The 18,529-nt window shown below is 43.6% G+C and overlaps 1 protein-coding gene across 2 annotated transcripts in view; it reads left to right on the forward strand.

Moving 5' to 3' along the window:
- Positions 1-1,679: 1,679 nt before the first annotated feature.
- Positions 1,680-18,529, forward strand: part of ppp4r3b (protein phosphatase 4, regulatory subunit 3B) — a 90,905-nt gene continuing 74,055 nt past the window's right edge. For both annotated transcript variants that reach the window (XM_084319865.1, XM_084319866.1), the window contains exons 1-3: positions 1,680-2,107; positions 2,770-2,825; positions 17,525-17,623. In XM_084319865.1, coding sequence (XP_084175991.1) covers positions 1,966-2,107; positions 2,770-2,825; positions 17,525-17,623 — 297 coding nt within the window. In that variant the 5' untranslated portion in view covers positions 1,680-1,965. The remainder of the gene's footprint in view (positions 2,108-2,769; positions 2,826-17,524; positions 17,624-18,529) is intronic.

Consider the following 18,529-nt stretch of genomic DNA (forward strand, 5'->3'; position numbering starts at 1 on the left):
TAAATGTAATTAAGTGATTGCTCTACATACCTTTTGCTATGTATTAATTATTATTAAACGCAGACTTTCGACTTGGTACATTTGTGTTGGATCGTTTCATCTACGTGGGAGTGTTTACCATAATTATTTATGCCTAGTACTGGGTGGCCAGAGTCTAAAGTACAAGAGGTAGTGGTAGTAAGTATCATATCTAACAATACAGTCAGGGAATTGTACCCCTCAGTTACAGGTGTATTAGACCCATAGCTATACTTTAAGATATATTTTAAGGACTCGCAAATCTCACAGTCCCCCCATTGACTTTGAGTGGTGGCGCACTAGCGCCATCTCGTGGATTAAGCGGTGGCGCAGAATGAGTTAACAGTTGGTAAAACTACATGTGAGAAATAGTTCCTTTATCGGTAATATGAAAATGGCAACATTAGCTCAAAAAGTACCTTTGACTTAGAAAAATATATCACACAGAATAGTATTGTAGTATAGTTTGTTAATGCTTAATAAGTATGATATTTAGACGGGCGGCTACGTGGCGCAGTGGGCAAGGCGCTCGCAACGAATGCTGGAGACTAGGCTCGAACAGGATGCCTCCTGTTCGAGCCCCGCTCTCCACATTGCTTTCAGTTTAGCTGGTCGTCCACAGTAATACACATTGGCCGTATTACGGGGAGGGAAACTGAAGGGTGGGGATCGGGCGTTGTGGACAGCGACTCCTACAGGTCGGTTGGTGCGCCTGCGCAGTAGAATCAAGAAGCGACGGTGGCGGGGCCCCTCCAAAGCCCAGACCCCCGACGCTGAAAGATCGAGCCGCGCAGGTGAAAAGATGCGATGGCTGTTACCTCGAGTATCAGAGGGGACTCGTGCTATGTATGACTTAGTCCACATTGCAGCCGGCTTGTGGGAGGCAAGAAACAACATTCGAAGACAGGGGAGGGTTGAATTGGACGATATGAAAAATTGGGATGGGAGAAAAATAGAAAATGGGAGAAAAAGTGGATCAAAAAAAAAAGTATGATATTTAGACTTGGTCCTCAAAGTGAACCCCCCCCCCCCCACCCACCCAACCCCCCCCCCCCCCCCCCCCCCCACCCACCCAACCCCCCCCCCCCCCCCCCCCCCCAACCTCCTCCAATGTACAGTTTTTACGTCAAATGCATACTCTCTTTTCTGGACTCTTTTTGTATCACAAACAGTACTGTATTTGCAAATCTGGTATGTCATAAATGTATAGATGTAGCAGTACTGTCTATCTGTCATGTATGTCATATATGTCCTGACTCCTGATGAATTGAAAATGGGGGACCCTGATGTAAACAAGACGAAAGTCTTTCTCTGGTCTGCATCCCCTTAACAATTGTGTGTATTGAGCTGTACTGTATTGTACCCATTCTGCAATCTGTTAATAAAGTTTTCAATCAATCAAACAGTAAACGACATGGATATCAGTGGCTGCTAGTTTACTTGTAGATGACTTTACATAGAGGTAAGATTGCTGATTTTTTTTTCTACTAACGTGAAATATCCCTTTAAGATGTATAATTCAATTTACTCAAGCGTTATGGAATCTACCATGCAGCGTACTGTCAGACTAACGGAAAGCATCGCGCTGCTCGGCTCCCGTAGCCCCTGAGGAGACCCCGCGCGGCGCTCAGCGCTTGATTGGCGTTGAAGAAGAAAAAGAACACAAGATCGGATTACAAGATGGCGCTCTGTGGACGTTAACGAAGAGGCCGTCGTCGTATTTGTTGTTGTTGTGTTCTAATTGAATTCCTACATTTAGGCCCTTTGCGGAACTGTAAAGCATTCGCGGGCGTACTATGCTCGCGAAGAAGTTAAGATCCTCATCGCTGCTGTTGTGAATGACTATTATGTGGAACATGCGGGTAGAAACGAGAATAGGAAAGCACGACTAGAGAGGGTGAAGCGGTTAGCCGTTAGCTGCCTCACGAGCCCCGGACTCGCGTCACCATGTCGGACACTCGACGGCGCGTGAAGGTGTACACGCTGAACGAAGATCGGCAGTGGGACGACCGGGGCACCGGACACGTCTCGTCTACTTTCGTCGAGCGGCTGAAAGGAATATCGTTACTAGTCAGGGCCGAGTCGGACGGTAAGTTGCCAAGTAGTTCGCTAGCCGGCTAATGCTAGTTAGCGTGCTAGCCTTTGCCCTATAGCCCAAAACGCGTTAATGTTAGCCGGCTAGGTGGAAGCTAATGTTAAACTACATTGTGGCTAATTGCTTGTCACATATCGGAGCTAGTTAATGTTACAAGTTCACGTTTTAACTACTCTCGCCTTTAACATGAGGTGCGACGGATGTCCGTCTGCAGAAAAGTCGATATATAAGACGACTCTAACGTTGTCTGGTCAGTTTGTCATGTAACGTGAGCTGTAGATGTTTGGTGATGTAACTTACTAACGTTACTCTGGAAGCTGTAGCTAAGCTACATGGCGAGAGGGCCAAACAGTCAGCGCTGCACTAAAATAAACTTGCTGGCTGCTAGTCTCCTGTATCTCAAACCGCTCAATTAATTGTTCCTGCACAGATAAATACAAGTTGGGGAAATTAACACTAACGTTTAGTTAATAAAGTCAGCTCGATGACTCATGCTAACGCTAAATAACAACTGAATAATGCTTTCTGTTTTTGTTTACTCAAGATCTTATCAACTGTGTTAATTATCTAACATTGTTGAATTGCTATTGTGTGTGAGGTCTCAGTTTAAAACATGTGTAATCAGTTATAAGTTTAACTCTTAAACTCTTTTTTAGGCTCTCTACTATTGGAGTCAAAGATCAGTCCAAATACTGCATATCAAAAACAACAGGTAAGTTTACCTTTTGTTACCACTGAGGAGACATGGCACACATATACTGAGTCACACTTGTTGATGTTTTATCCTGGATTATCCTACATCTGCAATTCATGATTGAAATCATCTAGAGTTTGAGCAGTGGCAGCCACAATGCACACCACATCATCAAGTGATTGGTGATAATTATAATACATTTGATTTAAAAGTGCCTTTATAAAACTATGGGATAGTGCTACTCTGGACCTTGGTCGTACCTGAAATGGTAGGTTTAAAATAAAAGGCTTTTTTCGAGGGAGTTGCTTTGAGAGAGGGATTGAGAGGAGGATCAGAGGAACATACTCCACCTATGAGGGGGGTCAGCCCTTGCAGGGTAGGTGAGGACAAAGACCTTGAAAGTTATACAATGTTTTATGGGAAGCCAGTGAGGTTGTTGCAGGGTGGGGTTGGTTGGTGGTGTGCTGCCAGCTTGACTATAATGGTGTAATAAGTTCATGTGATAAAGGCAACTTGCGTTACTGTCACATTTCTTAAAGGCCCACTTGCCGGTTGTATTTTTGTTCAATAAACAATGTGGACTATAGGCCAATGGTGACTTTCATGAAGAGGGGGAATTTTATTTCTAAATTGACCCAGTTTTAGCGTTTTTAATATATCAAACATTTTGTCCACCCAACCACAATTACCACGCACGTCCATATTTTAATCCATGTTTCATAGCGTGCGTGTGTCATCTTAATGATGACGTCACACCAGGTATCAGGGCAGCGAGGGGCGCTGAGAATCACACGCAGGTAGTGGCAGGAAGCAAAGAGCCTTCTTGTTACTAGCCGAGGATCTAGTATCTGTCTCACCTAACGCTATTGCTCCGTGATCATAGCCATTTATCTAAAGCTAACCACTATTTGTAAAAGCCACAACCACGTTACCATATTTGTAATAATGTAAATCATTGTATCGTTGTACATATTGTGTATATAACGTAGTGTTGTCACAATACTGGAATTTCGAACTTCGATACGATACCTTGAAAAGTATCGATATTCGATACCACAGGGAAAAAGGTTCAATCTTAAAATGTAAAAATTTAATTTAAAAAAAATTAATACATTTAGCTTTTGTTGCTGGTTGATTCTCCTCAGCTTCTCGCTGGTACTATAAGAGAAGATAAATATAACACTTTTAAAACCCTTTGTTTATCTTTAGATTAGGGATGCCCCGATCGCGTGTATCACTTCCGCAACGGATTTAGTTGGATTTCGGTTTCCGGGTTCGCCTGATTGGCCGCGACGGCCACGTGACACACCGTGGCACGCCCCCGCGGCAGAGGCGGCAGCGCGCTGCTGTGTTGACGCTCGCGGCGGAGTGGACTTGACCGCGAGGCTGGAGTTCACTTCCCCTTTCACATCGGTGCAGTCATCAGTCATCTAATAATATCGCGCCACGCTGCTGTGCAGTCATCAGTCTGTCAAGAATCGTACACCTTACTGTAAATTGTACCTCATCCCGCGTCTGCTTTGCACTATAGCGTATTGTATATTAGTACATTGCATAGTATATTGTATATTGTATGGTAACAGTCTCTGGAGCGTGCCAGTAAGAAGCATTTGCACTGCAACGCGTACACCTTACTGTAAATTGTACCTCATCCCATTGCTGCGTTGCACTATAGCGTATTGTATATTGCTACATTGCATAGTATATTGTATGGTACAGTAACAGTCTCTGGAGCGCAACAGTAAGAAGCATTTGCACTGCAACTCGTACACCTTACTGTAAATTGTACCTCATCCCATTGCTGCGTTGCACTATAGCGTATTGTATATTGCTACATTGCATAGTATATTGTATATTGTATGGTAACTCAGTTACTTACTTCTATTCTGCATCGAACATTGTACATATGTCTCTATACTATTTTATTTCATACTTATCTTGTCTAGCACAGTCTCTAACAGTAACAGTAAGAAGCATTTTGGATAAAAGTATTCTGTACTTCTGTATGACAACTAGGGATGGGTACCTTTCACATTTGAACCGGTACCGGTACCTGTGAATCGATACCGGTACCCAACGGTACCTTTTTTCGGTACTTTAGTCTCAAGAAATGTGCTATAAATGTTATTCGTAAAAAAAAAAATCCAAACTTCAAATAACTACAATTTCGACAGTTTTCGGCTTGTCATTGCTCCGACTGCTTTGTTGTTGAATCAAGTCAAATCCTAGGTAAGCATATATTGTGCGTGTGAACGTTGACATGAAAAAAAAAAATAAAAGATTTTTTTTCCCCTCTCGGTATCTCACTTGATTCGATACTCGGTAGTACCGACGTGTTTCGGTTCGGTACCTCAAAAGTACCGAATTCGGTACCCATCCCTAATGACAACAATGTATGCCTTTCAAATGTTAAATGATACACACTGAAATCTACGCTCTCTCATCCTGCTTTCCACAACGCAACAATATTATTAAACAGCAGCTCTGTCATTGAAGTGGGAAAAGTGAGCCGTATTGTATATTAGTACATTGCATTGTATATTGTATGGTAACTCAGTTACTTCTATTCTGCATCGAACATTGTACATATGTCTCTATACTATTTTATTTCATACTTATCTTGTCTAGCACAGTCTCTAACAGTAACAGTAAGAAGCATTTTGGATAAAAGTATTCTGTACTTCTGTATGACAACAATGTATGCCTTTCAAATGTTAAATGATTAAATGATACACAGCAGCGCGTCTGCACTCAGAAGATGGCGTGACAATATTGCTCTGGCGTTGAAGTGAGAAAGTGGCAGTGAAACACTGCCGCCCGCCTCTGCAGCGGGGGGCGTGCCACGGCATGTCACGTGGCCGTCGCAGCCAATCAGGCGAACCCGGAAACCGAAATCCAACTAAATCCGTTGCGGAAGTGATACACGCGCCCCGATCACGTTTTTGCCACCGATCGTCTATGAGCCATATCGACCGATACCGGTTTTTGGTTTTATAAAAAAAAAAAATATATATATATATATATTTTTCATACTTGTAGTTGTATTATCTGCGAGACATCGCCACCATGCAACAAGTCAAAATGCTCGCTATCTGCAAACAGCTCCACTGTCTGTGTGTACTCGAGTAGCCTCCAGCTACAGCCAGGATTCTCCGGCACTGCAGTTGGACCCTATTTGTATACTCTGCTTTGGTCAAATCACATTCAGCATGCCCTCATGCGATGCAAGCCAGGGGCTCGAATATGCATCGAATCAATGTTATAAGACATTGATATCAGGAGCTATCTGTACTGTAGCTACTGCTAGCCGGCTAGATAACGTTAAGACAACGCCTCAGTGAACTATTTAGTTTACTGGGACATTTCATATAGAGCTAACGTTGGCTACCGAGCTAACGGAGGTATCATGCACTCGACTATTGCTGGAGCATTTGTTATCAGCAGCTATCGGTAGCTAGCCAGCTAGATAACGTTAGACAATGCATCATGTATTAAACTAAAAGTGAATAGTTGACTGGGTCATTTAGTTTAAACAGTAACGTTAGCTCACGGAGGTCTCATGCACTAGAGCAGACTATTGCCGGAGGCAATAGGAGCCTCTGTGTTGACACGGGTAAGGGAGGGGCAGGGGAGGAGGGGGAGGGGCCGTGCGCTGCAGCTCTGTGCCTGAGAGAAGTCAGCGAGTGAGATCTCCGCTAAGAATTGGATCATGTTTTTCGAACGGTTTTCACGATCGGCGAAAATAAAGCATTATCAGAATTCACCGATCTCATATTTATACTGAATATCGGCCGATACTGATCACTGGCCGATCGATCGGGGCATCCCTACTTTAGATCACACATATCACACATATTTAAAATGGTTTCGATACTCATTTCCCGAAGTATCGATACTTTCTGCAGTACCGATACCAGCTGGCTTGCTCCCGCAAGTTGTTGACAGACAGACGCGCTGCCAGAGCACGCTTGCCCTTCCGCCTCCTCCTCCTCCTCAGAGACTGGCAACAGACACAAGCTGCTGCAGCCTCCTCCCCCTCACAGCCGGGAGCCCTGTCTTCAGTTTGTAAACAAAGCTATTATTAGTTAACGTTAGCTGTCGTTCCTCCGTTAGCTTATGCTAGCTAGCTGGCCACATTTATAACTACTTCATGGAAACGGAGTAACGTCAAGCCGAGCCCACCCACACTACACCAGTACACGCATGAACTCGACACAACTACCCCGTTTCCAACGTTAGGTCGAGCGGAGTCCATCCTACACTAGTACACACATGAACTCGACACAACGTTACCCCGCCTCCATGAAGTGTCCAATTAGCAGCAATGTTGTTGAAAATGTAACATTTAATAAATGCTCCGAGCATAGCTCCGGAGAAATCTCTCTCTCTCTCTCTCAAGTACCCTTGTTTTCGGGTCATAACTAGAAAGGTGCGCTCAGTAGACCTCAAATCTCCAGCAGCCTCTCTCTCTCTCTCTCTCTCTCTCTCTGATCTAAAGATAAACAAAGGGTTTTAAAAGTGTTATATTTATCTTCTCTTATAGTACCAGAGAGAAGCTGAGGAGAATCAACCAGCAACAAAAGCTAAATTTGTTTTAAAAATATATATATATATATATTTTATTTTTAATTTTTTTGTATCGAAATGGTATCGAAGTATCGATACTTTTCAAGGTATCGTATCGAAGTCGAAATTCCAGTATCGTGACAACATTTGGTCCATTTTCGAGGGCATTTTGCCCCAAGCCCCTGTTAATTTCGAACCCTGGTAGTTGCATAACCTTAAAGATTAAAGTAAGCGCTCTACAGGTATTGAACATAATTGTCCGTTATCACCGGTAATACCGGTGTTGTCATGAGTTTATTAGTCGTACGGAAATTCCACATCACCATGGCAGCCCTACTGAGGAGTGGTATGTGGTTCTTTGTAGCTTCAGTTTATGTGTAAATCAGGGTTCGCACAAGGTCCTTGAAGTGCTTAACACTTTCAGTGCCGGCCATTAGACGCAGCCGTCTGTAGCGACGCCACCGCTAGATAGGGGATCCGTCACCTTGTTTGTAGAGCTATATAACTATATTCTATATTATAGCTATGGATACAATACTATGGCCCACTTGACATCACCTATCTATCGTTCAATATGTGAAAAAGAAAAAAAAAATCCATCCATACGTTCCCGTGTTATACCGTGGTGAATATAAGTGTGGTTTTAGAGCAGTCTAGGGTAATTCATAAAATGCTGAGTTATAGTCCTACACGTAGGGATGGGTACCGAATTCGGTACTTTTAAGGGTCTCGAGTCTCTACAGAAACAGAAAAGATCCAACGGTGCCAATTTTCGGTAATGCAAAAAGAAAAAAAGTCCGATGACGTCAATGTTTTGTTTACCGCAAAACACAACCTCACGTTAACTCAATCAGTGCCAGATATGTGTAATGTGTGGTTAAAAGTCCAGCATTCTAAAGTATAGGAATACGTGGCAGTGTTTGCAGGGCTATAACTATATTCTATATTATAGCTTTTTTTTTATCCACTTCTCCCATTTTCTATATTTTCTCTCATCCCAATTTCATATCATCCAATTCAACCCTCCAATTCAACCCTCCCCTGTCACGAACGCTGTTTCTTGCCTCCCACAAGCCGGCTGCAATGTGGACTAAGTCATACATAGCACAAGTCCCCTCCGGTACTTGAGGTAACAGCAGTCGCATCTTTTCACCTGCGCAGCTCGATCTCTCAGTGGCGAGGAGTAACGCGTGGGACTCCGTGGGAGGCTCACGCTGCCCCCGACACTTCCTGATTCTACTGCGCAGGCGCACCAACCGACCTGTAGGAGTCACTGTCCACAACACCCGATCCCCACCCATCAGTTTCCCACCCCCTAATACGGCCAATGTGTATTAGTATGAACGACCAGCTAAACTGAAAGCAATGTGGAGCGCTGGGCTCGAACAGGCAAGCCCAGCGTCTCTGTCATTCGTGGCGAGCGCCTTGCCCACTACGCCACGTAGCCGCCCTATTCTATATTATAGCTATGGATTAGTGATGCACGCACCGTAGTGTTGTCACGATACTGGAATTTCGACTTCGATACGATACCTTGAAAAGTATCGATATTCATATTCTATACCATTTTCGATAAAAAAAATAAAACGTGTAGTATGAATGAACTCGACTTAACGTTACTCCGTTTCCATGAAGTAATTATAAAGGTGGCCAGCTAGCTAGCATAAGCTAACGGAGGAACGACTAGCTAACGTTAGCTAATAGCTGTATCGTTGGCACTGCTCTGTAACAACGCTTGCAAATGGGCTTTAGCTTTTCCTTCGTCGTTTACTTCAAACCCGAAGTACTTCCAAACAGCACTTCTGCTGTTTTCTTTATCCACAAGCACAAGTTGCGGAGGCTCTGCACTAGCCATCTTCGGAGCTAAAATCTTTGTTTACAAACTGAAGACAGGTCTGCGAGGGGAGGGCTGCAGCGGAGGAGGAGGGGCAAGCGTGCTCTGCAACAGCGTGCGTCTGTCTGTCAACAACTTGCGGTAGAACACTGCGAGCAAGCCAGCTGGTATCGATACTGCAGAAAGTATCGATATTTCGGGAAATAAGTATTGAAACCGTTTTAAATATTCAGAATCGATATGTATCGATTTTGATATTTTTGACAACACTAATGCACCGATGTGAAAATTGTGGCCGATATTAATATTGCTGTTCTGGCCGATACCGATATTTACCGATGTCGATATCTCTCTATAGAAAACACTTTTATGATAATCAAATAAAGAGCTATTTTCCAAAACTTTTTTTTTTTTTTTTTTTTAACACTTTGGTTGCCTTGGGTTAAATTAATGATATACCATAGGTTGCCGGCTCTATTTGTCTATGGAGAAGTACCCCTTCTTTGCATGGCTATAACTTTTTAAATTCTATTGCTACATTGCCATTATTAGGGCCCATTCAAAGTCCTATATGTATTGTTCATTGTGTAGCAACGTTAAACTTTTTCATTCACATATTCATAGTAAAGTATGGTCTAATGTATAAGTATGTTTTCATCTCTTTCTGCAGCTTTCTCCAGAACGTGATCTATAGCCCCAAATGCATTATATTGATGATGCAATACAGTTTTATGGCAATCAGCGCGATATAAAAAATTCCAACTAGACGTACTTCTAGAAGTTACTACACGTCATCTGATGTTGACCGGATGGGCTAGGGGGCGTTTATAATTCCGTGGGCAGCGTTATACCAATCATCTAATGTGGGTCAAATGTTGATAATAGCAGTTAGTATCGAAGACGGTAACGTTACACGCTGAAACTCACCCCAGTCTCCGCGCGCCGTTGGGCGATCATCGTCGAGTTGAAATCTTATCATTATGGGATGTAAATTTACCCGGTCCATCTCCAGCTTGTATAATGGTATATACGTCCAAATCATGTTGTTTATCGAGTTATTGGCGTTATTGGAGTTATCGATCACTGTGTAGTGTGACGAGCCAGAGTCGCGGGACCTATAGCGAGCGCCGGAAGTACTACGGTCGTCTAGGACAACCTCTATTCAACATCCTGTTTGGCGATTGCGCCGATCGGCCACCAGATGGCGCTCCTGAACCGCCAGAGAGCTCAGTGGGTCCTGCTGGTGGATCTCAGGCCAGCGGAGGGGACATATGAATCCGATCGCAGATTTTTGAAATATTGATATAAGGACGCTGTACAGCGTCCCCCGGCAACTTGAGCATGGCCAGCAATGACGTGAAAAGACGTTTCATGGCAGTCAAAGTGTTAATATATACTTTTTTTATACTTATATTTTTATTTTTTTATTTGTATACTTATTTTCAGAAATGACTTAACTATTTAAGGCCAAAACATGTAAAATATATACATATATATATATATATATATATATATTTGATATCGGCCCATATTGGCCATATCTTGATCGGACCGATACCGGTGTGTAAAAACTAGGGATGAGGGGAGCTCCAGTAGCTCACCGCATATCTCGGCGCTATTTCTGCGTCGGGGAAAACCGTGCTGCGTCACAAATCTGGTGGACTCCGAGTTCGATTCCCGGACCCGCCGTCATTTACCAGAATGTCTTCCCCTGATCTATATCCCGTTTCATCTGTCGGGCATGCTTGACCAGAAAAGCGATAAACGCTAAAAAATAAAGTAAAAAAAAAAAAAAAAACTAGGGATGCACGATATTGATTTTGACACCGATACCGATAACTTTATGCTCCTCAAGCCGATAACCGATATCGATAACAGATATTTATTGTATTATATATATATTTTTAAATGTATATATATATATTTTTCTTTTGGTCAATTATTATTATTTTTTTAGTATTTATAAGCTCCGACGTCATCGGTACTGCTATCGGTACTCGAGAAATTATGGAGTTTTTTTTGAGGAATTTAAACGTCGCAAACTAATCTTGTTGGCCGTTTTCTATATCTCTCCTGCCTCGGTGTCTCTGCCTGCGCGAGGAGCGGGCTGTGCTCACACACACTCACTCACACACAAACACGGGTGCTGCCGAGTACAGACAGCTCTGCTCTCATCATGGCGGACAGAACGAAACGTTCAAAAGTCTGGGTCTATTTTACTAAAGTCGATGCTGACAACGCTCGTTGCCACAAGTGCAACAAGACATTTGCCAGTAATGTATAAGTAGGGCTGGGCGATATGGCCTAAATATGATATCACGATATTTTCTGACCTTTCGGCGATACGCATCACAATGTTTTTCTTTTTTTCCCCAAACAATTCATTATGAGGCTTACCAAGACAGTATTTGAGTTTGCAAGCTAACATTAAAGACAAAATAAAATACCCATGCATTTAGCATTTTTATATTAGATTTAGATTATTGGATTATTAGATTATATATTGCATATATTTAGCAATGAGATATTATATGATTTAGATATGAAATATGATGAATTGAAAATGGGGGACCCTGACGAAAGTCTTCTCTGGTCTGCATCCTCCAGTCCACTGTTGTTGTATTGAGCTGTACTGTATTGTACCCATGCTGCAATCTGTTAATAACGTTTTCATTCATTCAGACGGCAAACAGAATCATTTTGATTGACAGTCGAGTCTGCCAATTACGTCAGACCGCTTGCACCCGCCCTGCTGTTCTTAGCACCAATCGGCAAGCGCGTATTCATTTTTTACTTCCGCCATTGGAGAGCTCAATGACAACAACAATAGCTCCCCGCGGCCGACGTTTAGCTTTTAGCTCCGCAGGAAGACTAAACGACTGGAGGCATAATGATTTTACTGCAACGGATGTTATAATAAAAGCCTTTCCATACATCTGTCTGATTGAAAACTTTATTAACAGACCGCAGAATGGGCACAACTGAGTCAGCACGGGCTGAGATATGAACGACTAATGCTTGCTATCTATCTAGGTCGACCTCGGACGTTGCTATGTAAATACGCTGATAATAATAATAATAATAATAGATTGAATTTTAAGAGAGAAGCGCCTTTCTCAGACTCAAGGACACTGTACAAGGAAAGGATGGAAAAAAATAAAAGTAAGTAATACAATTGAGAAAAATATATATAATAAAATACATAAAAGATCTGTGTATAGTAACAACAAGAAAAAACAAATAAGATAAGAGATAAAAATAAATAAAAAAAGGAGGCAAGTTCTGTCCAATTGGATGAAGTGGTTAAAATTAACAAACAAACAAACAAACAACAAAACAAAACAACGGAATCTGTGGCTTAAAAAGAGTCAGGGGTGGGCTACTTGGGAGCGGGGCCGTGTTGCGTGAAGGCAAGTGTGAACAGGTGGGTTTTTAGCTTGGTTTTGAAGAGGTTGATGGTGTCAGAGCCTCGGATGAGGGGGGAGAGGGAGTTCCACAGTCTGGGGGCTGCTGCAGCGAAAGCTCGGTCTCCCAGTGTGGAACGCCTGGTGCGGGGGATGGTGAGGAGGTCGGAGTTGGAGGATCGGAGGCCTCGTGCTGGAGTGTAGGGGTGGAGTAGGTTGGTCAGGTAGGAAGGGGCCAACCCGTGCAGGGATTTGTAGGTGAGGAGGAGGATCTTGTAGGGGATTCGATAGTTGATGGGGAGCCAGTGGAGTTTTTGCAGGGTGGGGGTGATGTGCTGCCAGGGTTTGGTGCGCGTGAGGACCCTCGCAGCAGAGTTTTGGACGTACTGTAAACGATCCAGAACCTTCTTGGAGGCACCAAGAAGGACTCCGTTACAGTAGTCGAGGCGGGAAGTGATGAAGGCGTGATTGAGTGTTTCCGCTGAGGTGTCGGAGAGTGAGGGGCGGAGGCGGGAGATGGTTCTGAGGTGGAAGAAGGCGGATCTGGTGACAGACTTGACGTGAGGGTGAAATGAGAGGGTGGAGTCCAGTATGACGCCCAGGTTCCTTACCTCTGTGGAGGGGCAGATGGAGTAGCCATCCACGGAGAGAACAAGGTGGTCGATCTTTTGGAGGAGGGCTGGGGAGGCTACAACTATGAGTTCGGTTTTCTTACTATTGAGTTGAAGGAAATTGGTGGTCATCCATGTTTTTATGTCCTGGAGGCAGGCAGTGAGGGAGGGGGGAGGAAGGGGGGCCGAGGGTTTGGTGTGGAGGTAGAGCTGTGTGTCGTCTGCATAGAAGTGGAAGTGGAGGCCGTGTTTCCTTATGATGTCACCGAGTGGGAGGAGGTAAATCATAAAAAGGAGCGGACCTAGCACCGAACCCTGGGGAACACCCTGTTTAACAAGTGCTGGAGCTGACCTGGAGCCCCCGAGGGAAACATACTGCCACCTGTTGGTGAGGTAGGATGTGATGTTATTGAACATGTAACTATATAACGTTAATGCCACAAAAGTAGTAACTTTGATGCAGTAGTGTGTGTGTGGGGCGGTGCTGTTCAAAAGTTTCAACGTGTGGACCAGATTGACGCGACACAATCCTCTTGGGCAAAACATCACAATATCCACGATACGTTTAAAAAGTGTATCGTTAATTAACTGTACCCGATATTTATATAATATCGTCATATCGCCCTGCCCTATGTATAAGCGCTGGTACTTGTCAATGTGGCTGGCGGGGAGCTAACGTTATTAGCCTGAGCTCCGAGTAGAATAATGGCCGACAATCCGGAGGTAAATAAACGAACGAGAGCTTCTGATTGGTGGTAAGAAGAAGAGGTGGGTGCAAGCGGTGGGACGTAATTGGCAGATCGACTGTCTGCCTCCGAATGTAACGTGACTACGTCACAGCCAAGAAAGGGAGCGCTGGATTTGTGAAAAACTCCCTGTTCCTAAACCACACGCTGTCAGTCGTACCACAGTACTGGCAAAACGGGAGGAGGCTATAATAAAAACAAGCGCCCTTCATCCAAATCCACCCACACCGGATTTCTTTTAACCAAAAAATGTATTATATATTATCGGAGCTATCAATAACGTTATCGGGTTTATCGGGATGACGTCATAATTGCTGATATCGGCCCGATAATTATCGTGCATCCCTAGTAAAAACAAACTGCCATATCGGCGGCCGATATATCGTGCATCACTACTATGGATACAATACTATGGCCCATTTGACATCGAGTATCTATCGTTCAATATGTGAGTTTTTCTTTCATCCATACATTCCCGTTTTATACCGTGGTGTAGGGCTGGGCGATAAAACGATAACGATAACTATCGCGATAAATTATTTCCTCGAAATAAACATGAAACGTGGTCGCAAAGTTTCGATATATCGATTTTCCAAGCTTGGATATGAGCACACGCACTAACAACCAATCAGTGAAGGAGATGGCCGACAGCGAAGGAGACCTGCGGTGCACCTCTGGGTAGTAAACAAGGCTGGCTAGGATCATTAGCTTGCACGCTGCTATTTTATAGTTTACGTGCGGAGTGGGTGTGTGGCGTGAATTCTGAGGCCACGGTTAGAGTAGTGTGGGGTATGCGGTGGACGTCGTTGCAATGTATTGGGGCGGAACAGAGTATTTTAGGGTGATAGTTAGTACATTGTCATGGGATACACCGCTTGCTCTGGCTAACTGTTAGTTCCATTCTTATTATAATGCATATGATCCAGTGGCGGTAGGTTGCCCCCTGGTGGAATATAATAATCTATGCACTGGTGCGTAGAAGAACGTGCACGGACTGATGACGACATCAACTCGAGACATTCGCAGCAGCAAAACAAGTGAGTCTATTAATAGCCCGTCCGTCGGCGCCGGGCATAAGTTCATTAAACTTGACAGAAATTATATCGACGATAATTATCGATATCGAGTGATATGAAAATAATTTTATAATTTTATTGCGATAACGGTTTTGGCCATATCGCCCAGCCCTACCGTGGTGAATATAAGTATGGTTTTAGAGCGGTCTACGGTAATTCATGAGAGGCTGGTAATAGCCCGCAACGTGTATTATACTAAATGCATTGGCGTTCCGTCCCTACACACGCTACAATTAAAAAAATCAAATGCATATGATAGGTATTATGTTCCATCATTAGTTTTTTGATGCTTTGATCGTCACCAACGGAATATGTTATGCACTAGAGTTACACACATATGCTCGGATCGCAATGAAGGCATGCTTTGATCAACGCAAGATTGATATCATATAGCCCTTACCTTGACTAGGATGTGCCCCAAAAAGAATATTCCAATTATCTGATCGAGTCCCAGTATTGGTGTCAATCGTGTCTCCAACATAATCCCCCACACATCATCCATCTGGAGCATTTGACGCTCCTCAAGCCGATCGGGACAACTGTTCCCCTTGCCCGACATGGAAAAATCAGACCGCAGACTTTAGATCGACGCACAGCCCAAGACACAAGTTTTCAAAGTGTGCTCGATACCGCCGCCTGGTAGGATGCGGCCGGTATTGCACTTTTGCAATCTCAGACTCATTCCCTATGATAACACCAGGCTCCCTGGATGGATAATGAATGGAAATATCGAATAAAAGAAATGACGATGAAATCCTGACTTTTCTCTGGTTTGGCGCTCAAGCTTCGGCGAGTTAACCCGACTTTATTCGGGTATGGCGTCCATTGAGTTAACATCAATGACACGCGCAAAATACATGTTTTCAAACTCTCTTTGGGTGTTTGCAATTCATGGGGAGTATATATCTCTGATGATATATTGGTACAGTGGGCAGGTTGTTAAAGTGTAGCTCAGGGGGAGCTCCCGTAGCTCACCGCATATCTCGGCGCTATTTCTGCGTCGGGGAAAACCGTGCTCGTCACGGATCTGGGGGACACGAGTTCGATTCCCGGACCCGCCGTCATTTCTCAGAATGTCTTCCCCTGCTCTACATCCCATTTTCAACCTGTTTCTGTCGGTCATGCTTGACCAGAAAAGCGATAAACACCAAAAAATAAAGTAAAAAAAAAAAAAAAAAGTGTAGCTCAGTTTCCACCTCTGCTCTGACATGGCTGTTAGCCTAGCCACATAGCATCTTTAGAGAGGCTCCGATTGAATCCGGGACACAGACATGCAGCCTGTTCATGGTCACGAATGGATTCCAGCTTCATTTATTTACTACAGATTAGAGCTGCCGCGGTATTGATGGTTTCCTTACCGCACAAATTTGCAAAATATTTCCTACCGCCGCGGTTATTACCGCACGCACAAAAAAAAAAAAAAAAAAGTTTGAATGCATTTTTTTTTTTTAGTAGTAGTCTACTCTTTATAGCATATAGCCTGCCTCTAGTCTAAATGTCTATCTTTAGAGGATGACTTTGCCGCATGAATATTGTTTGGGATTCGGCAAGCACGCATTAGTTATTGAAAGTGAAACACGGATTCGAAGTTCCCCTCTGGTCGTGCGCCGTTCACTCGGTGTCGCGGGCAGGGGTGGTTACCCCCCCGACCCTTTCTTATTATTATTACTACTATAAAGTTACTACTTTATAATAAAGGCATTCGTTTTGTGGCATTAACATTATATAGTTATACGTTCAATAACATCAGCGTATTTACCGGACCATCTCAGTTCCTTTCTTTGCTCAGAGCGTGCTGAGTTGTCCCATTCTGCGGTCTGTTAATAAAGTTTTCAATCAGACAAGTGTATAGAACGAAGGGCTTTTATTATAACATTCGTTGCAGACAGTAAAATCATTATGTCTCGTTTAGTACTCCTGAGGAGCGATGGTAGTCCACTCCGGCGGGGAGCTAAAGCTAACGTTATTAGCCGTATTGTGATGAGCTCTGATCAATGGCTGACATTCAGGACGTAAAAAACTGCAGGACGCTCCCAACGTGTGACGCGTCTCTCTTCTGACCATCAGTGGTCTGCAATGTTTCACGTGACTTTTCTGGTACCCAATGGGGTCGCTTGGAACCTCGATAGAGGAGTAGGGTATATCTGCAGAGCCGCAAGCCCAACGAGAGGAGGGTACTTTATTATTATTATTATAAAAAACAGCGGTGATGCGGTATTCAGCCTACTCTGCGGTGGCCGTGATGTAACAGCGATACCGCGGTAATCGCGGCAGCTCTACTACAGATGACAAACGTGTTGTTTCTTTTTCTTTTTGACATGTTGCACCGCACGGAACAATTCATCACTACAGCCCAGTATCATATTACTGTAGCCAGTCTCTTGAAACACCACTATCTCCAAACTTCCAATTGCCATTGTTGGCAATTATATAATTTGTTACTTTGTTTAGGAGCATCTGTTTCTTTCTCCCTCTCCTAGGACACGCTGATTGTCTGGTCAGAAGCAGAGAACTATGACCTGGCTCTGAGTTTCCAGGAGAAGGCCGGCTGTGATGAGATTTGGGAAAAGATCTGCCAGGTAAATTTCACCCCGTTTATCTGGCTGGCTTCTGTATAATGTTTCTCATAAATGGCTGTTTTTATTGTTCTTGTTAAAATATATCTTAAATTATGGCTATGGGTCTAATACACCCGTCGCTTGTCAATGACTTGCTTGCAGTCAACATGTACGAAACGGATAGTTTTTTTCATCTGTACATTTCCGTTTTGAATACGAGTATAGTTTTGGTGATTTCTAGTAATTCCAGAGAAAGACGCGCTAATAGCCTTTTAGTGGAATACACAAGAAAACACGTAATTTTTCGGCTGATTTATGAATCGTTTTCAAATTATCTATAGTATATGTGTCCTTATGCACGATACAGAAGCGGGATGAAAATCGTTTATCCGTGCCTTGCTCAGCGCCAACGACACGCGCGCACACACACACATGCGCCGATGGCGTTGAAAGGAACATCTGATTTACCCAAGACTGGTAACATAGATTCCTTACCTCACATCTGATGTTCTGCAAAAAGATTAATCCAATTCCTGATCGCCATTCCAAATATTTATCGCGTTTATTGATCCAACTGTATATATATACAAAACACATAATCCACGCTGCTCTGAGTGTCCCCGAGTTAACCCGACTATACTCGTGGTCGGCGCTGACATATACTTGAGTGCCAGCGACGACATATCTCGTTTTTATCAGCCCCCCCGGTGAGTGCCGACGACGACAAATGTTGTTTTATTTTTTTATTAGCGATCTGAATTCATATTTCATCAACCGAGTCTCCCGTTGGTACGCGTCTATATTAATCCCAGCCGAAGAGTGCAAGAGCGCTTCCGCATTTTGCCCTGATTGGCCCCGGTAACGCCCTCCAAATGCGCATTTTCTTTTTCCACGCTCAGACGCCGAAATGGAATACATGTATATTAT

The sequence above is a fragment of the Notolepis coatsorum genome, assembly GCF_963971535.1.
Source record: "Notolepis coatsorum genome assembly, chromosome: 8".
NCBI lineage: Eukaryota > Metazoa > Chordata > Actinopteri > Aulopiformes > Paralepididae > Notolepis > Notolepis coatsorum.